Source organism: Hylobates moloch, unplaced genomic scaffold (assembly GCF_009828535.3).
Source record: "Hylobates moloch isolate HMO894 unplaced genomic scaffold, HMol_V3 SCAFFOLD_9, whole genome shotgun sequence".
Taxonomy (NCBI): domain Eukaryota; kingdom Metazoa; phylum Chordata; class Mammalia; order Primates; family Hylobatidae; genus Hylobates; species Hylobates moloch.
Window position 1 is genome coordinate 5501744 of NW_026652284.1, and position 17804 is coordinate 5519547.

General features: G+C 58.9%; 1 protein-coding gene across 4 annotated transcripts in view; it reads right to left on the bottom strand.

The window, feature by feature from the left end:
• CHD5 (chromodomain helicase DNA binding protein 5) overlaps positions 1–17804 on the bottom strand; it is a 71450-nt gene that overhangs the window by 43487 nt on the left and 10159 nt on the right. For 2 of the 4 annotated variants that reach the window (XM_032758723.2, XM_032758722.2), the window contains exons 2-5: positions 14398–14525; positions 6085–6264; positions 2081–2199; positions 1219–1457 (exon numbers count right to left, since the gene is read on the bottom strand). In XM_032758723.2, the coding sequence (XP_032614614.1) occupies positions 1219–1457; positions 2081–2199; positions 6085–6264; positions 14398–14525 (666 nt within the window). Of the gene's footprint in view, positions 1–1218; positions 1458–2080; positions 2200–6084; positions 6265–14397; positions 14526–17804 lie in introns of those variants that run through there. The other 2 variants (XM_058444624.1, XM_032758724.2) reach the window with 2 other exon arrangements.

Below are 17804 nucleotides of genomic sequence, written 5' to 3' on the forward strand. Positions count from 1 at the left end.
CCCTTCAGAGACTTGGCATGGTGATGCCAGACACAGAACCCCAGAAACTAAAGCTCCTTGGGGCTGAAAGAAGGGAGCCCCCTCAGCCCCTTCCATCAAAACCCAAATCAGCCAGATGCGGTGGCTCACACCTGCAATCCCAGCACTTTGGGAGGCCGAGGTGGGCAGATCACCTGAGGTCAGGAGTTCTGAGACCAGCCTGGCCAACAAGGCGAAACCCCGTCTCTACTAAAAATACAAAAAATTGGCCAGGTGTGGTGGTGCACTCCTGTAATCCCAGCTACTCAGGAGGCTGAGGCAGGAGAATTGCTTGAACCCAGGAGGCGGAGGTTGCAGTGTGCAGAGATCGTGCCACTGTACTCCAGCCTGGGCGACAGAGTGAGAGTCTGTCAAAACAAAACAAAACAAAAAACAAATCAGGGCACCCAGGAAAGCTGAGCTGCAGGTGACTGACAGCCCTGGGGAGATCAATGTCCCCAACCTCCAAGAGGCCAGAAACCTGCACCCAGAAAGCTCCCTCCCCAGGGCCTTCAAGTCACAGGGGGCCTCTGCTGCCCACATCCTCCCCACCCAGACGCCCTGCCACTGAGGCAGAATTTGGATCTCGATCTCCTTCCAGGCCTGTCCCAGAACAGCCTTCCTGGGAAGCGAGACCTGGCCGTGCCCAGTCCCTCCAACTCCTGCCTGCTTCCCGGATTCTGAAGCTGGAGGGGCAGGGCCTCCGTGCTCCACGCTGGCTGAGGCCTGGAGAACAACCCTGCACACAGTGGGTATGCAGACAAGAAGGAGAGACGGGCTCAACTGGGGCCTCCTCCTCCTCCCCAGGAACGGCACAGGCTCAAACCCAAGAGCCTGCCAACTCCCAGAAACCCGGGCTGGAGCGGCTCCACTCTGCGTACCTCTGGTCCCGCCCTCCCTCCAGGCCCACGTCGGGGGCACCTCCTGGCTGGCCAGGCTCAAACCTGCCAAACCTCTGCCCACATCATCGCCTCTGCTTCTCCACCAACCCCAAAAGGGAGTCAGGCACAAAAGAGGCAACGACGCTGCCTCACTGCTGAGAAAGGACCGGGCAATCCAAGGTCACACAGGCACAGAGCCCTCGATTAGGAGCACCCCAGCTGCCCCTCCCTGCCCACGTCTGCCCCATGGCTTCTCCTACAGGGTCTGAGAGGGACCTCTTCCCAGCGGGACTAGGTGCCCACCCAACCCCAGCCTTACCTTTGCCCTCCTTGGTCTTGGCCTTGCGGACAGGCACAGGCTGGGCCACCTGTGGGGGGCTGACGGCTAGTGGAGGGGAGATGGTGACCGTCTCTACAGCCGCAGCCACCGCTGCCGCCGCTGCTGCCGCGGAGCTGCCCTTGAAGGGGTTGTTGGCGCTGAACTCCCGCCACTTGGCACCCAGGACGGTCATCATTTTGGACATGGGGATCTTCGGGTTCTTCTTGGCAATGAGTGGCCTGTAGGGGGAGAGGCAGGAGGGTGAGGGCAGGGCCAGGTGAGATGAGAGGCCCACCTGACTCCCCGGCAGGGCCCACCCCTCTGACACGCGTGCGATCTATGGCAGCAGCCCCAGGTTCCTGATTAGAGAAACTAGGCGGGAAGCCCGCTGACCACAGCCCAGCCCCAAAACACCCCCCAGCTTCCTGTCCACGCCCACAGCCCACCCCCAAAACACCCCAGCTTCCTGTCCACACAGTTGGTGATTTTCTCACTGGGTTTTCAGGCCCTGGAAGACTTGTGGGGCCACAGGGGTGCTACAGTGGGCCTCGGGGTCTCTGTCCCACCTCTACCAGAGCTGAGAGGCCATGGTGGTAAAAGACCCCCCAGGAAAGACTGGAACCACCTTCCCCAAGGGGAAGAGACTCGAGGGCTGACGGGCAGGGCCCACAAGGGAAGGCCTGGCGGTCTGTTAACATGAAGGGGTCCTGCCCCCTCCCTCCAGCTCCCCCAGGTTGCCGAGTCGGTCTGACAGAGCCCACCCCTACCCCAGGTGCCTGGGTTTCATTCCTCTGCCTCCCTCCCGACTTGGTACCACCAGAGGATGTGCGGGCCTCGAGAACAGCCCTGGTGCCCGGCCCACCTGAGGAACTGGCTGAAGGCCTTGTAGTTGGTCAGCGTATGGTAGTCCTCCTCCGAGAACAGGTAGTCCACGTCGTCCAGGCCCCACTCGGCCATGAGCTGCCCCGAGGACTTGGGCTCCTACAGAGACCCAGGCCAGAGGTAGAGTTGTTGAGGGGCCTTCTGACCTGCACCCCCATCCCCAGGGTCTCTGCCTAGGAGGCTTTGGCACAGGGGAAAGAAGAGGGGTCGTGTCTGCAATGTAACCAGATCATTCTCACCCACCCTAGGAAACATTCAAGCCCCGCAGCCCCGCAGCCCTGCAGCCCCCAATCTGTGCCTCGTCTCAGATGCCAGCCCATGGGAATGCAGGCCAAGTGTTCGACGTCAGGGTTTGGGGAGAGGCCATGTGTGTGCCCAGAACCTCCAGAAAGGGAAATCGGCCAGATGTGGGAAAGGAGACTGGATGCCTGAGACCAGGCCCCCATCCTGAGATAGGGCTGCCCCACCAGCCTTGGGACACCAGGGCAGGACAACAGAACTTGCCCTCTGGGGGGACTGCATTCTGGGGATTTGGACAGCAGGACAGCACAGTGGCCTGAAGACGGGAAGATGTCCCTGACGAGGGTGCAGGGCTACAGGGCTGCCTAAGCCACTTTAGAAAGACATGAGGCCTCCAGGCCGGGGGTGGTGGCTCACACCCGTAATCCCAACACTTTGGGAGGCCAAGGCAGACAGATCATTTGAGGTCAGGAGTTTGAGATCGGCCTGGCCAACATGCTTAAACCCTGTCTCTACTAAAATACAAAAATTAGGCCGGGCGCGGTGGCTCACGCTTGTAATCCCAGCACTTTGGGAGGCCGAGGCGGGCGGATCACGAGGTCAGGAGATCGAGACCACAGTGAAACCCCGTCTCTACTAAAAAAAAAAAATACAAAAAATTAGCCGGGCGTGGTGGCGGGCGCCTGTAGTCCCAGCTACTCGGAGAGGCTGAGGCAGGAGAATGGCGTGAACCCGGGAGGCAGAGCTTGCAGTGAGCCGAGATCGCGCCACTGCACTCCAGCCTGGGCGACAGAGTAAGACTCCGTCTCAAAAAAAAAAAAAAAAAAATTAGTTGAGTGTGTTGGTGTGTGCCTGTAATCCCAGCTATTTGGGAGCCTGAGGCAGGAGAATCACTTGAACTTGAGAGGCGGAGGTTGCAGTGAGCCGAGATGGCACCACTGCACTCCAGCCTGGGTGGCAGAGCAAGATTCTGTCTCAAAAAAAAAAAAAAAAAAAGACATGAGGCCTCCCCAGGGTGCCAGGTATAGCCACATCAGCCCTTGTGAAGGACAGGGCACTGCCAGTTTCCAGTGAAAGGAAAGTGCACTCTGCTGGGGCAGGGGCACGGGACAATGGGCCAGCTGGGGGCACAGCCCTGAGAGGATCCAACTACTGCTGAGGCCTGGGGTGGGGGGACATCCCAGGGGCACAGTGAGTTCTCAAGAGAGCTAGCCCAGGGGTGACCAGATGACCAGGCCCGGGCTGGCAGGGCTCAGAAAGGGAGGTGCTGGCTGTGGGCATGGGCTGGTTCTGATCCTGGCTCTGCCACATACCAGTGGTGAGAGGTAGATAAGTTACTTAACTTTCCTGCCTCAGTTTCCCCATCTGTAAAATGGAGATAATGGCACACTGCCTTGCAGAACAGAATGAGTTAGTGCAGGTGCTTGGAACAGGGTGTGTCAAAATGTGTTAGCAATTGTTAGCACCCAACCCACCCTTCTTCCTCCTTCCCTGACACCCCACTTCTTCCAAGCAGCCCTGAGCTGCCCCCACCCAACCTGATACATTAAGCCAATCAGTACACACCACTCCTAGGCCAAAGTCTGGTCAGGCCAGTCATGTCCTAAGCCAGTACAATAAGGGGGAATGCTGGTCTCCTGCCTGCATACCTGGACACGGGAGGCCTGCTCTCTCTCCTGCTGGAGGGGCCAAGAAGCCCTGAGCCGCTGCTGCCCTCATTGTCAGCCACAAGTGCTCAGCCACGAGGGTGCCTGGCCTGAGCCCAACACTGCCACAGCAGAGGCAGAGTGAATGATACAAAGAAACAGCCTCTGATAACACCACTGGGTCCCACAGTCCCGAAGCCCCTTGCCTTTTAGTTGTCAGGGCCCTGATCCCACACGTCCCTCTACTGCCTAGACCCCGGAGCTGGGCTTCTGCTCCTGCAACAGAAGGCTGCCCTGAGCGTCTCCCAGCACTGAGAACCAGTCTGCCCGTCCGGGCTGCGGGAGGCCTCCAGAGCCCATTCTTGCCTCCTGTTCTGTGACAGCTCAGAGAATTCCTCACACGGGGCCCCCTCCGTGGCTGACCTGCCCCCGTGGACACACATGGTCGTTCCTGATGGCACAAGGACCCCTTGGCCCCCACCCAGGACAGCAGAGCAGCAGGTGAGCGAGGGGATGATACTGTTACGGGGTGACCCTGAATCACTCCCTTAAGTGAAGCTTTCAGAACTGTCAGCCCCGCAGCGATGATCAGTCTCCGGTGACTCACAACACTCCACTGACTCACAAAATCACCCCAGGTGTCAGGACACCGCCAGGAAGAATCTCTCCTCCTCCAGCACCTCCCAACTTCAGTTATTCACATTCATGATTTCTGCCTCACCCAACAGCAACTGTACTAATATTTACAGAGCGTTTATCTTTAAATCCGCGGCCAGCCCAAACTGAGCCTTGGTGTCTCATAAAAGAACAAAGGGAGCACAGTGTTCCTGAATGGCACTGTCACTCACCCACTGCCTGTCCACCAGCCTCACCCCTGGCCTCTCCACCTCCCCAAGGAGCCCCAGGGTGCAGCCTCTGAGACTCCGGAGCACCTCAGCATGACCATAAAGGCCTGGCTTCCTTCACATCATTTCCCATGTTCCTGGGGATGCTGGGCCCAGGGGAGAGCTGGCCCATCGCTGTAGCTGCTCTGCCCCACATGCAGTAGGAGACTCCGGGAATGCCTGCTTGGGCAGGATTTCAGGACACAAGTTCCCTTTCTACCATAAACAAAGCTGTCCAGCACTTCTTGTGGCAAAGACTCCATTTGTTGTTTTATTTTCCCGAATTGCTCCAAGCAAGAGGTTCCTGACACTAAACTTGAGCTCACACTATCTATCACTCTCCCCAGAAATAGCTGCTCACTCGTGCGGGCAAGCTGTTGGCAGAGCAGCCAGTACATTAGCAAGATGCTGCACGATCTCTGCCACTGAGCCCTAAATTTCATCCATCCTTACTGTGCATGCACACACGCACACACAAGAGCACATGCACTCACGGCCCCATCTGCAAGTCAAGTCGGAAAGGACACTCTGGCCCTTCGGACTCAGGCTCTCGGGTCAGAAGGCAGAGAACAGGCCGGGTGCAGTGGCTCATGCCTGTAATCCCAACACTTTGGGAGGCCGAAGCAGAGAGATCACCTGAGGCCAGGAGTTTAAGACCAGCCTGGCCAACATGGCTAAACCCCATCTCTACTAAAAATACAAAAATTAGCTGGGCGTGGTGATGCGTGCCTGTAGTACCAGCTACTCGGAAGGCTAAGGCAGGAGCCACTGCACTCCAGCCTGGGTAACGAGCAAAACTCCATCTAAAAACAAAAAAAAGAACAGGCTGGGCACGGTGGCTCACGCCTGTAATTCCAGCACTTTTGGAGGCGGAGGCAGGCAGATCACGAGGTCAAGAGATGGAGACCATCCTGGCCAACATGGTGAAATCCCGTCTCTACTAAAAATACAAAAATTAGCCAGGCGTGGTGGCACGCACCTGTAGTCCCAGCTACTCGTAAGGCTGAGGCAGGAGAATTGCTTGAACCTGGGAGGTGGAGGTTGCAGTGAGCCGAGGTCGCGCCACTGCACTCCAGCCTGGCAACAGAGCGAGACTCCATCTCACACACACACACAAAAAAAAGAAGAAGAAGAAGAAGAACACATAGGCAAGAGGCTCAGCCCCCTTAAAGGGGGATATCGCTCTGTCCCCCCAGCCAGGCCTTCACAGTTACCTTTAAGCATCCGTCATCATTATCATCCTCATCCTCATCCTTCTTTTTTCGCTTGGCTTTTTTCTCCTTCTTGTCCTTGAGTTTCTTCTTCTTCTTTTTATTCGGGGAGTAGTCACTGCCTTCACTCTCCGACTTCTCTTCCAGATCCTCTTCATTCTCTGATAGCTCATCATTGCTTCCCTGGAAAAGGGGGACAGTGAGGGCAACAGAGGCCCCAGGAATATCCAGAGTCCTGGGCGGCAGGACGGCCCTAAGAGCTACCTCCTGGCCCACGCTGGGGATCGGTCACTCCACTCATCATCAGAGGCCACTGCTCACAGCTCAGCCCCAAAGCCCAGCCAAAGGGGCAACCCCAAGCCAGCCTGAGCCAAGTCTTGTCCCCAGGGTCTATGCCACAGGAAGCAGTGGAGCCTGCAGGTGAGGCGAGGTGAGGCTCTCGTGAGAGCAGGCTTCTCCATTAGCAAGCTCAGCTCAGCCCACTCCAGCAGCCCTGCAGGTGAACTCAGGCTCCGCTTCAGTCATCATCGGGCTTCTATGGACTTTGGCTGAACTAGTTTTACATGACGGGGCATGGACCCAGGAGCTGGTGGTGGAGGATGTGGTCCCAGAGTCAAAAAGCAAAGTGCACAGGAAGAGCCCTAGCCAGGGAAGGGCCCCAGCCAGAGAAGAGCCCCAGCCAGGGAAGGGCCCCAGACAGGGAAGGGCCGCTGCATCTCAGGCCCCAGCGCCGCAGCTCTCTGCTTAAGTTCACATCCCATGGAACTGCATTCGTCAGGTGAAACCTGTAATTAATGCAGCATGCCCATCACAGTTTTCTCCATGTGCGGACTCTGCAGACACTGCTATGGATGGCACAAGCCCACCTTCCCCCACTGCCACCCCACCCTGGCCGCTTCCTCTCCATACGAGACAAGGTAATTTAGGCAGCTCTTAAGCTGGGCTTCCTTGATTTAGTTTCCTGTCTGTACAGGCAGAAAATGGCCCATTTATATGGAGATAAGGGCGTTTATAACCAGAGCACCCCACCAGAGAGGTGCTGCCCCTCGGAGAAAGCGGTTTACTTGTGGCCTTTAGAGACACAAGTCGACTGGCAAAGCCCTCCACAGCCCCTTCGCAGGGAGGGGCTGGGCAGCACTGCCATGATCCCCCATGCGTGCAGGGCTTGCCATGCACAGGACTGCCGTTAACTGTTTTGGGGGTGAGCAAGGAGAGGCATGGGATGAGATGAAGACAGAACTGGAGAGATAAAAAATGAGCTCAGGAAACAGCAGTGGCGGGGAGGGACGATGAAGGAGAGGGAGGGCGGGAGGGAGGGAGGGAGAACGAAAGGAAAGGGTGGCAGAAGGAAAGAGAATGAGGGGGCAGCAAAGATGGGGGCCTCCCTGGATAGTCTTGGGAGGCCCCCAGCCCAACTCTGCCCTTTCAGGCCACACTATCAAGAGGGGATGACATGCCTTTTCCCAGGAGAGTGGCTCCAAACAGGCACATCCAACACTTAGTGGAGGGGGAGACGGTCACTGACAGGGGAGGTGGGGGCCCCCTCTGACATCCAGCTGGGAAGCACCCCTTCCAACAGGCTGCCTGCACTTCCCCCCTCTCCTGGAAGCCCTGCTCCCTCTCCCCTGCCCACCAGTCTCCCTGCTCCCAAACCTCTTAGCCCATTAAGTCTCCAGAGTCAGCAGCGCTGCCAGCTGCCAGGCAGCAGGGCCTCTGTGCTCTTTGCTTTTCCGGAACCCGGGTGTTTCCGGGAATACTGACACGGCCACTGGCTGGGAGCCTGCTCTCAAGGCTGGAGGAGATGCTAGGCCCTGGAGCCACAGCTCCCAGGCTCGGCCTCGGTCCTTTGGGGAAGTGGAGATCAGCCAGTGATGTCCATGTCCCCTTGACAGTGTCAGAGTTTGGCCAGCTTCAAGAGACCACCCTTCAGGAGATCTGAGAGACACACTCTCCCCGAGCCCTCACCCCAGCAAAGGTAAGGACAAGAGAGGCCGCCATGAACTTCAGCACCACGGACAGAGGCTGGGGCTGGACGGAGGAAGGGGCCCTGGGTGGCCTTCAGCTGCCAGAGAACAAACCCCACAAACCTACCAAGGATGAAGTCGAGGGACCCATGGTTAATCCTACATGGCCTCCCAGTGAGTCCCGGGCTCCCCAGGGAGGCTCTGCCCTTTGCAAGCCTGAGACTTGGCCAAGTCACTGTGGCGAGCTAAACCTCAGCTTCATCGTCTGTGAACTGGGGATGCCAGAAAGGATAGAACCAGGGAGACTGTAAGAAGATGCCTTGAGGCTGGGTGCGGTGGCTCACGCTTGAAATCCCAGCACTTTGGGAGGCCGAGGAGGGTGGATCACCTGAGGTTGGGAGTTCAAGACTAGCCTGACCAACATGGAGAAACGCCATCTCTACTAAAAAAATACAAAATTAGCTGGGCATGGTGGCGCATGCCTGTAATCCCAGCTACTCAGGAGGCTGAGGCAGGAGAACCGCTTGAACCTGGGAGGTGGACGTTGCAGTGAGCCGAGACCGCACCATTGCACTCCAGCCTGGGTAATAAGAGCGAAACTCCGTCCCAAAAAAAAAAAAAAAGAAAAGAAAACGCCTTGAACATCTGTGACATGGGAGAAACCTAAGCACAGAGAAGCAGGGCTCCAAGCTGGGGTGGAGGGGAGGGGATGGGACGTGCACCCAGGTCTCCAGGGCTGGGCTGCCTTGCTGTGTCCTGGGCAAGGGACTCGGCCAAGCCAGAGCAGGCTGCAGTCAGAATGACCCTTTCCCCCTGACACCACCACACCCACGTGTAGACACCAGAGGCTGCTGTGATTCTGATGATGCCCAGAAAATGCCCAAACAACCCATGATGACCCCAGCTCTGCTTGGAAGCCAAAGATACAGCCAGGGTAACAAGCTGGAGGGGACACACCAACCTCACCCCCACATTTCTGCTGTCGGGATTGGGCTCGAGCTAACTGCACAGAGGCTGCCAGCAGCTGGGGGGTGACACGGAACAGAGGGAACAGGACCTGGACAAGAAGGGGCTGCTGTGGCAACATCTGCGGGGAGGCAACCCAGCATCTGATGGCAAGCAGGCCCCTCGGCGACCTGCAGGGGAGACCAGGAGTGGCGGCCCAGGAACAGCCGGAGGGAGGGAGGGACAGGGAGGGGAAGGCATCGCCAGCAACCTCCACTGTCTGGCAGGAGCAGCAGCGCACGCCAGCTTGGGAGAGTAGGGCTGGCAGAAGGCCGTGAGCCTGGCACTGACAGAGGGCTCGCCCAGCGTCCGCTCAGGGTTAAATGGGAGAGCAGGAGGGCACAGACCCTCAGCACGGAACGGCCTCAGGTGACATCGCACATGTCTGTTGCCCATCTGTGGCCCCTGCCCTGCTGTCACCCACTGGGGCTCAGGCAAGCCAGCAAAGCCCTCATTTCTTGGAAGCAGGTGCACTTCTCTCCCTCCTCTATCCACCTGCACTGGGGAAAGCCCAGTCAAAGAGAAGGGTCTGACTCCCACGTCCCCACCTGCCTCCCCTGCCCTGAGCCCCTGCCCTGAGCCTCTGCCCTGCCTCCACCACATGGAGCCCACACAACTGGGCCTCCCACCTGCACCAGATCTCACCTGAACCCTCCTCCCCTACCAGGGGCTGGCCAAGGGTCGGGGTGCAGGGCAGAACCCTGTATCCAGCTATTTTGACATTCTAGAACTAGGCTTCCTTTTTGTGGTGTTTTTCCAAAATCTCTCCTTGCAGAGAAAGCTGCAAATAGTTCTGAAAACACCTAGCAGAGCAGTGGCCCATCAGCAGGACCTGGAGGGACGGAGCATCATCCAGTGGCAAGAAGGGAAGAAACAATCAAGAACCAGAGGTAGATTTGCAGTTCAGTATCTCAAAACATACTGAGAGGCTCGTAGACCAAGCCACATGCAGGGGAGAAGACAGAGACACAGACCAGTAAGTCTCTAACTAAGCCTCCGAACCAACCCAGCCCTAAGGTTTGAGGGCCATCAAACCACACTGCAGGCATGAAAATACAGATGACAGTTGGCCTTCGACCTTGGCACTGACCTTTCGGCTGTAGCAGCCTTAGGTGTGACTACAGGGGACGCCCTACCAGAAGAATCTTAGTGGATGTGGAGTCCCCACATGAACTCCACCTGCAAAGCTGCCTTGAATGTTATGCCCAGCCTATGTGTGCCAGGAGGCAGGGGCAGGCAGGAGGGGTCTCTGCTCTGAGCCCCCACCCTGCTGAGGGCACAGCATGCGGTCGTGGCCCTGGGGATCCCAATGGACAGTCCCACCGCCCTTCCTCCTTCCCAGCTCCGCAGATGTTTCTTGGCAGAGGCCTCCCACCTCCATCTCCCTTCCCTCTAGGCCCGATGCTCCACACATGCACCGCATCTCCTAAAAAAGGAGACATTTAAACTCAAAAGGAAGGGTGCGGAGAGTGGGTCATTCTCCATTTGGGGTCCTTCAAGATTGAGAGGGAAAAGGGAAGAATGAAATAGGAGCCCTCCCATTCACGAGTGTTATAAACAGTTATAATTTAGCACTGAATAATTGGTTGCTATGGTAACCGCTGCAGTACAGGTTGAAATCATTTCTCCCTCCTGCGCTCGCTAGGGTCTGACAGGGAGCTTCATCTACATATGCTCAGGTTCCGGCTGCAGCCCGGTTATTTTATGTAAATCAGAATCCATGACTTGCTGCTGGCCTCCCCCCACCAACAAACTGCTGCTTGCGGCCCACCGGCCCTGGCCCCTTCACCCCGTCATCTTGGAGCCACCTGGTTGGAGGCAGAGAGGGGCAGAGGGGTGAAATCCCCTTGTCTTTATCCTGGGGCCCTGAGTCTGCCAGGCAGGTGGGCAAGGGGGCACCCGGCAGCTGGGCCACGGTGTGCTCCAGACCCCCTAAGATCTGACAGCTGGACCGAGCCAGGCTCTTGAATGCAGGGGAGGGGGCACCTCTGGAGGCCTCTTGTCCATCCCAGCCCCCTTCCCCTTCCAAGAACCAGAACTGCATCTCAGTAGAGAGGAGAGAGAGTGAGGAAGGGGTGGAGTGCATAAAGAGGGGGAGGGAAACGAGGGGAGGGGGAAAGAGAGAAAAGAGGGCAAAGGAGAGACAGGAGATGCCGAGGGGTTACCAAGGTGGACACCAAGCACAGGCCAGAGGGAATGACCAAGTCTGAGACCCAGAGAGAGACAGACAGACAAGAGCCAGAGAGAGATAGGAACCTGGACAAAAACAAAAACATATTGTCAGAGAAAGAAGCGGAAGGGAAGACCTGGGCCAGTTGGAAAAGGGAAGGCTCAGCGTGATCATGGCCCTGGGAATGAGAGAGTCGGAGAACCAGCTCTCCCAGGTCTCAAAGACCCCCTGGCCCCCAGCCCCCAGGCCTCGCCACTGTCCAGGTGCTGCCCACCTCCCAAGCCTCCTTCCTAGCCAGGGCTGGTGCTGTACCCTGAGCCCAGGAGACGGAAGGGGAGCCAGCCCTACCTGGGGGGGATGGGGGCTCCCACAGGCCTCTGCTGCACCCCACTGGGTCCTTCTTCTGCATTTGGGAGTCAGGCCCACCCAGCCCAGTGGCCTGAGACCCAGGCCCAGGTGCTGCCCCTCTTGGCCTAGACTCCCACCCAGCTTCTAACTCAAAGGAGGTGGGCAGGGGGTGCACAGGTAGGAGTCCCTGTCATGGACCACGCGGCCTCGGGGTCCTAAAATCCACATCACCCAGAGCCCATGGAGCCCAGGCCTGAGGAGTGAGGGCGGGGACGGCAGCAGAGCAGGATTTTACAGCCTCCGCCAGGCAGTCTCGGTGCCTTCATCCCAGGGCCTTGCAGCCCCAGAGCCATCTACCCCCTGCCCAGCACGAAGACCGACCTCTGGGGCCAGGGAACAGCGGCCAAAGCAGCAGAAGAGGAGGGCGTGGCTGCAGCAGGGAATTCAGGGAGCCCCTCCCAAAGGAGCTGGCTCACAGCCTCTCCTTCCCTGGGGGAGCCTCCGGGCAGGCAATCCCCGCTTCCCCTGTCCTATCTCCACTTCCCCATCAAATAACAGGAACAGGGAGCTTCATCCTCTTTGAGACCCGGGGGAAGATGCAAGAGCCTCAGAGTGCAGGCCTGGGAGTCTCTGGGGCATGATGGGCCAGGCAGCAGCCTCCACACCCAGCTCCACAGACCGGGATCCCCCCCTTCACCTCACAAATCCTCCCCATGCAGCCCCCATGCTGGCCCAGTGGTAAGGGGGGTTCCTGGGAAGGGAGACACACATCCATCCCCGACACTGTGCCAGACGGGGCACAGAGCTGAGGGGCAACAGAGAAAGCAAGCAGAATTGGGCAGAGGGGCCAGGGTCTCTCCAGGGGAAGACAGGGTGGTACACACAGTCACATGCACACACGTGTGTGCACGGAGGACCAGAAGGGCCTGGATTGGCTGCAAAGCAGGTGGGGGTGGGGGCAGGGGCTTGGAGTGGCAGCAGTGGGGGTGCTGCACAGGCTATGGACCAGGGGGCCATGGGGCACAGTCAGGGCACACTCAGGAAGCTCTCCCAGGAGAGCCCAGGGCTGCAGAGGCCCCGCAAGGCAGGGGCCAGGAGAGAAGGGCCGGTAGGAGGTGGGTGAGAGGTGCTGGCTGCCGCCCCCAGCAAAGAGCACAGGGGCGGGACACACCTGGGGCAACTCTGGCCAGAAGGTTGGGGCTAACACCTCCCAGCCCCATCCTTTCCCCAGCAGTCCCTGAACTCCATGGGGACCAAGGACACACAGTCCAGAGCGGGCTCTGCCCTCCCAACGTCCCCAGGCTGACACCCAGACCAGAAGAAGAACCACAGCCTGCAGGTAGAGTTCAGAGCCCCCCAAAATGCCTCCAAGTACCCGAACAAGCCAGGGAGGTAGAAATGGGGCACAGACCCAAGGCCCAGAGGCGAAGGTAGGGACCCTCGCCCCCCGCCACCACCATCTCTCTCTCCCCGGGGCTGCCAGGGGAGCTGCCAGGCTGTCACATCAGTCCCTCCTCTGCTTGAAGCCTTCCAGTGATCTCATCTTGTTCACGGGACAAGAGGCCCATGGTGCACCCCCCGCAACAGGCTCTCCCGAAACCCTCACAGCAGGGAGCGTCTCCAGTCTGGGATAAGCTCCCCAAACCCACCCCTAAGCTCTTCTGGCAGCCACCTCCCCACCTCACTCTGCAGAGAGGCCTAGATCCGGGCCCAGCGCTGCCAAGGGCATCCCCTTAGCATTAGCACCTCACCGCACCACCACTGCACCTCACCAGCTACCTCCGTGGGCCTCTCACTTGCAAGGTGGGGCCAGGCCAGTCCCCTCTAGGCAGGGGGAAAGAAAGGTGGAGAGCTGGCCTCAAGTCCCCCCGGGGCAGGCGGGAGGGGAGAAACACGCCTGGCAGGGGTGGCTGGTGGAGCTGACAGCCCTGGATTCAGATCTCAGCACCGCCACTGTGTCACTGTGTGACCTTGGCCCAGGGCACCTCTGAGCCCCCGCTCTCATGTGTGAAGTGAGGTGCCTGCCATTGCTCTCAACACAGGGTGGCTTGGAGGATCACAGGAGACGCCCAGAAGGAAGCAGACAGCATATGGTGAGGAAATGGCAGACCTCAGTGTCCTCGTCCAAGTAGGAAGGACTTGAAGCTGCAAACCCACCTCAGTTTCCCCATCTGCCAACCAGCGATCATCCTTCCCATGCCACCAATTTCCAGGGCTGATAAGGAGGATCAAGTGAGCCCGCATGAAGCACAGAGAAGCACGCTCGGAATGTGTCAGCAGCGTGGGAAGACAAGGGACATGTTCGCACCGTCACACCCTGCCAACCGGAGGCAGCGGAGCATGCGGCAGCCTCGCCCATCCAGAACCAGCCGAGAACCAGGGACAAAGTGACGGGAATGCAGGGGTCACCTGCAGGTGACTGTCCCTAAACAGGGCCTTGCTTCTCTTCTCCGACTCACTTCACCTTCATCAGGTTTCAGTTTAGAGGGACGGAGTCAGCTACGGAGCAGGGAGCGGGGCAGGGAGGTAGGGAGGCACTGTGGCGACGGAATCCAGCCCTGTCCCCCGCACAGGATAGGACAACGGGAGGAAGGAAAAATGATGCTCCGACATCCTGTTCCAGAAACAGGACAGCTCACCAACGTCTTAAAAAGGCTTCCGTGCACAACGCTTCATACGAGAAACTGGTTATGCTGTTTTTCATCAAACTCAGCTCTCGGAAACCCTCAAACTCCAAGGTCCAGGGACCCCGGCCCTTCTCTGCGGCCGGGCAGACACAGCCACAACCCCACCCGCCCCCAGCTCACCGGCACAGGTGCTGCCCCTCACCTCTTTCTTCTTCCGCTTCCCTTTACACTTGTTTTCCTTGAGCTTCTTGGGTTTCTTCTTCTTAGGAAGGCTCACGGGCTCCACAGGGAAAAAGTCATCGAAAGCTTCAAGACCACCATCTTCTTCTTCTGGAAAAATCAGAAGGTGGCAGCAGTTACTCCTGAGCTTCCTCCAGGAGAGCCCTGGAGACACAGAGCCAGCCCTGGAGAAGCTGGGACCCCCGGACACCCATCTGTGCCAGGTCACAGCCACCCTGCCCTCCCCAAACCTGGTGAAGTGGGAGAACACAGGACAGGAGCCCCAGCTCTAGGGACTGTGTGACATCACCTCACCTCCCGGCCTTTCCTTCCCTCCTCTGTAAATGGGACAATAACCACCTGCCCCTGATAAGACAGTGTTCAGAAAACTGAACCTCCATGAACAACAAACAGAATTGCCTTGTTGCCATCACTGCCCGAGAAACAGAGCGTCTCTACCAGGAAGGAGTCAGGGCCGATAGAGCAGAGTACAGACCTCAGTGAGGCTCATCTCTCCCCTCCAGAACCACAGTGTGGCCAGAAGGTGGCTCGAGAATGCTGGACCTGCCAGGCGCGGTGGCTCACGCCTGTAATCCCAACACTTTGGGAGGCTGAGGCGAGCAGATAACCAGAGGCCAGGAGTCTGAGACCAGCCTGGCCAACACGATGAAACCCCGTCTCTACTAAAAATACAAAAATTAGCTGGGCGTGGTGGCGGGCGCCTGTAATTCCAACTACTCGGGAGGCTGAGGCTGGAGAATCGCTCAAACCCAGGAGATGGAGGTTGCAGTGAGCTGGGATCGCACTGCTGCCCTCCAGCCTCGGCAACAGAGTGAGACTCCGTCTAAAAAAAAGAGAGAGAGAGAATTGTGGACCACAGGGTCACTCGGGTCCCATACCTGAGGACCCCAGGGGTTTGCAGGACAAACTCAACAAGGAAGATGCCAGGATACCCCATGGGCTTGACAGGATGCCGCCTTTATGGAGAATCCAAGACCATATCGTATCTCCTCCTGGATCCCGCACCTGTGCACACACAGGCACACAGGTCCACACTCCCCCACCTCCAACACACTCACGACGGGAAGCCAAGCACATTTCAGCTGGGCACTAGAAAGCTGTGACAGTCCACAGAGAGACATCGTGCCCAGCACACGTGGGTGTTCGGGAGCTGCCCTCACCTGCACTGACTCGAAAGGCTGAGGGGGCCCTGGCCGGGCAGGCTCGGGAAGGGATTATCTTTGACGACACTGGCCAGTCCCAGGTCTGCCTCCCTCAACCTCCAACCCAGAGGAAGGGCTGCCACGTGTCCTGGGGGGTGTGATGTGAGACCCCTGCTGTGGCAGCAGTGGCCTGGGGTCTGTCGCTCATCTGGGAAATCAGGATAGAGAAAAGGTAGCCAAGCCTGGAGTTCCCACACACTAGACATGAGCCGTGGAGGGGCTGTGGGGAGGGTCCTCTTGGCAGCACAGCAGCAAGAATCAAACCATCCAAAGTAGAGACACTTCTGCCCGTGGGGGCAAAGGAGGCTTCCAGAAGGGAAGAACCTCCAAGAGTCCTCTAGAAGGGCCCACGAGAGAGCCGGCCCTTCATGCCAGCCTGCGGCCCCAGTGCCCCAGCCAGATTGTCCTACTCGCTCTCCACCATCCCCTGTGCACTCAGGAGCACTCAGGGGAAGCTGACCAGCAAAGAGAGGCCCCTCAGCCTCAGACCCTCTGCCATGGACACCCCAGGCCTGACCCTCTGTGACAGCGGAGACACAACAGGGAGTGTCACTCAGAGTCTGAGGGTTGCCTCCAGTGGGACCCTGAGGAGGACGAGAGGTCCTGGGGCCACCAGGAGGCTTTCACCCAGGAAGGGGGCAGAGTGTCCCTGCTGGGTCAAGTTTAGAGACAGAAAGCTCCTTCCCCCGAGGAAGTTTTTGATCATAACCACCTACAGCTGGCAGTGGTGGAGCCAGGTTTGAACCCAGGCAGTCTGGTGACCGTGGTGACCCTTGGGTCAACAAAAGGGCCTCGAAGCGACCCCCAGTGTGGCCCACACGCTCAGACATACTCGCCACATGCAGACACACAGACATGCATGTGCACCCAACACTCACCTGTCACCCTCCACACAGGCCCCCACCGCCTGGCCTGGGACCCCCAGAGAGTCCTAAGCGGGGAAAGGGGGACGGAAGGGCTCCTACCCTGGGTCTCTGGGGCTCCCATTGCCCACACTATGGGTGCAGCTTTAGCCCCACCGTCCCCACTCCTCGGGGGCACCAGTGGCTCTGGTGGCTGAGCGGACGCCCCTCCCACCCCTGCATCCCACAGGGCCAGCGTGCACCAGTGGAAGGTGTTTGCACCAGTGGAAGGTGTTTGCACCGGTGGAAGGTGTTTGCACCAGTGGAAGGTGGGGACTGCACCGCTGTCTTGGTGCCTCTCTGCACCAGGGCCTCCCTCAAGGGTGGCCAGGTGCTTGGGGCTCCCACACAGGGAAGGCACCCTGTGGAGGGCTAGGGCACACAGGGGAGCCAGCAGCAAGGGCCGCCCCGGTGGGTTTATGTGGGTCAGGCCCCACGCAGCCAGGGGCAGGGGCTGGGCTGCTCCAGCTGACTCCGCCCCATTCCTCTGATCACTAGTGTGGGAAGGTGGGGATTTTTCAAACCAGCTGAAAATGCGCACGGGGGGGCCCTCCCCCGCAGAGTCGTCCTGCAGAGCAGGTGTCAGTGGGGCAGTGGCAGGGCTGGCAGGGAGCTGTCTGTGGTGGGGCAGCCGATGGGATGCCAGTCCACAACTGCCCGCTCCGCCACCCAGCCTCCGCCTCCCCCGCCACCACATGAGACCGCCTGGGCAGAGCCACCCCCACACCCTGGCGGTGCCCAGCACTGCTTATGTAACGGGCTGTGGCTGATGCAATCTCGAGGGGGGGGCCTCTCCCTCCTGCTTCCTCCCAGCTGTCCCCTTCCAGCAGGGTGGTCCCAGACTTAGGAAACCCAGCCCAGCCCAGCACATGGTCACTGACTGGTCACAGAATGGATGAGGGTATGCACAGGTGGCTGCTGGAAGTTCTGGAAGGAAGACTGGGATCTGCCCATGGGTAAGGGGAGGACAAAGGGGGACCCCTGCTCTGGCCCTAACCCACGCCCAGAACAGGCCTTCAAGGACAAGGCCCCAGACCCTCTGCCTATGGACAGACCCCAGCTCCGTTCCCAGAAGACCTCACAGCCCAGGGCCTCTGCCTGGTGAAACCCACCTCTGAGAAGGCTCTGGAGCTGGCACACGGGGACAGGGACTCAGCCCTGCCTATCCCTGTCTCTGATGGGCCCTTCCTCTCCCCAGATGGCTTCTGGTGGGTGGCCCTGAGGTCACCACACGCCTGATTCTCTGTGATACTGCCCCCCCCCCC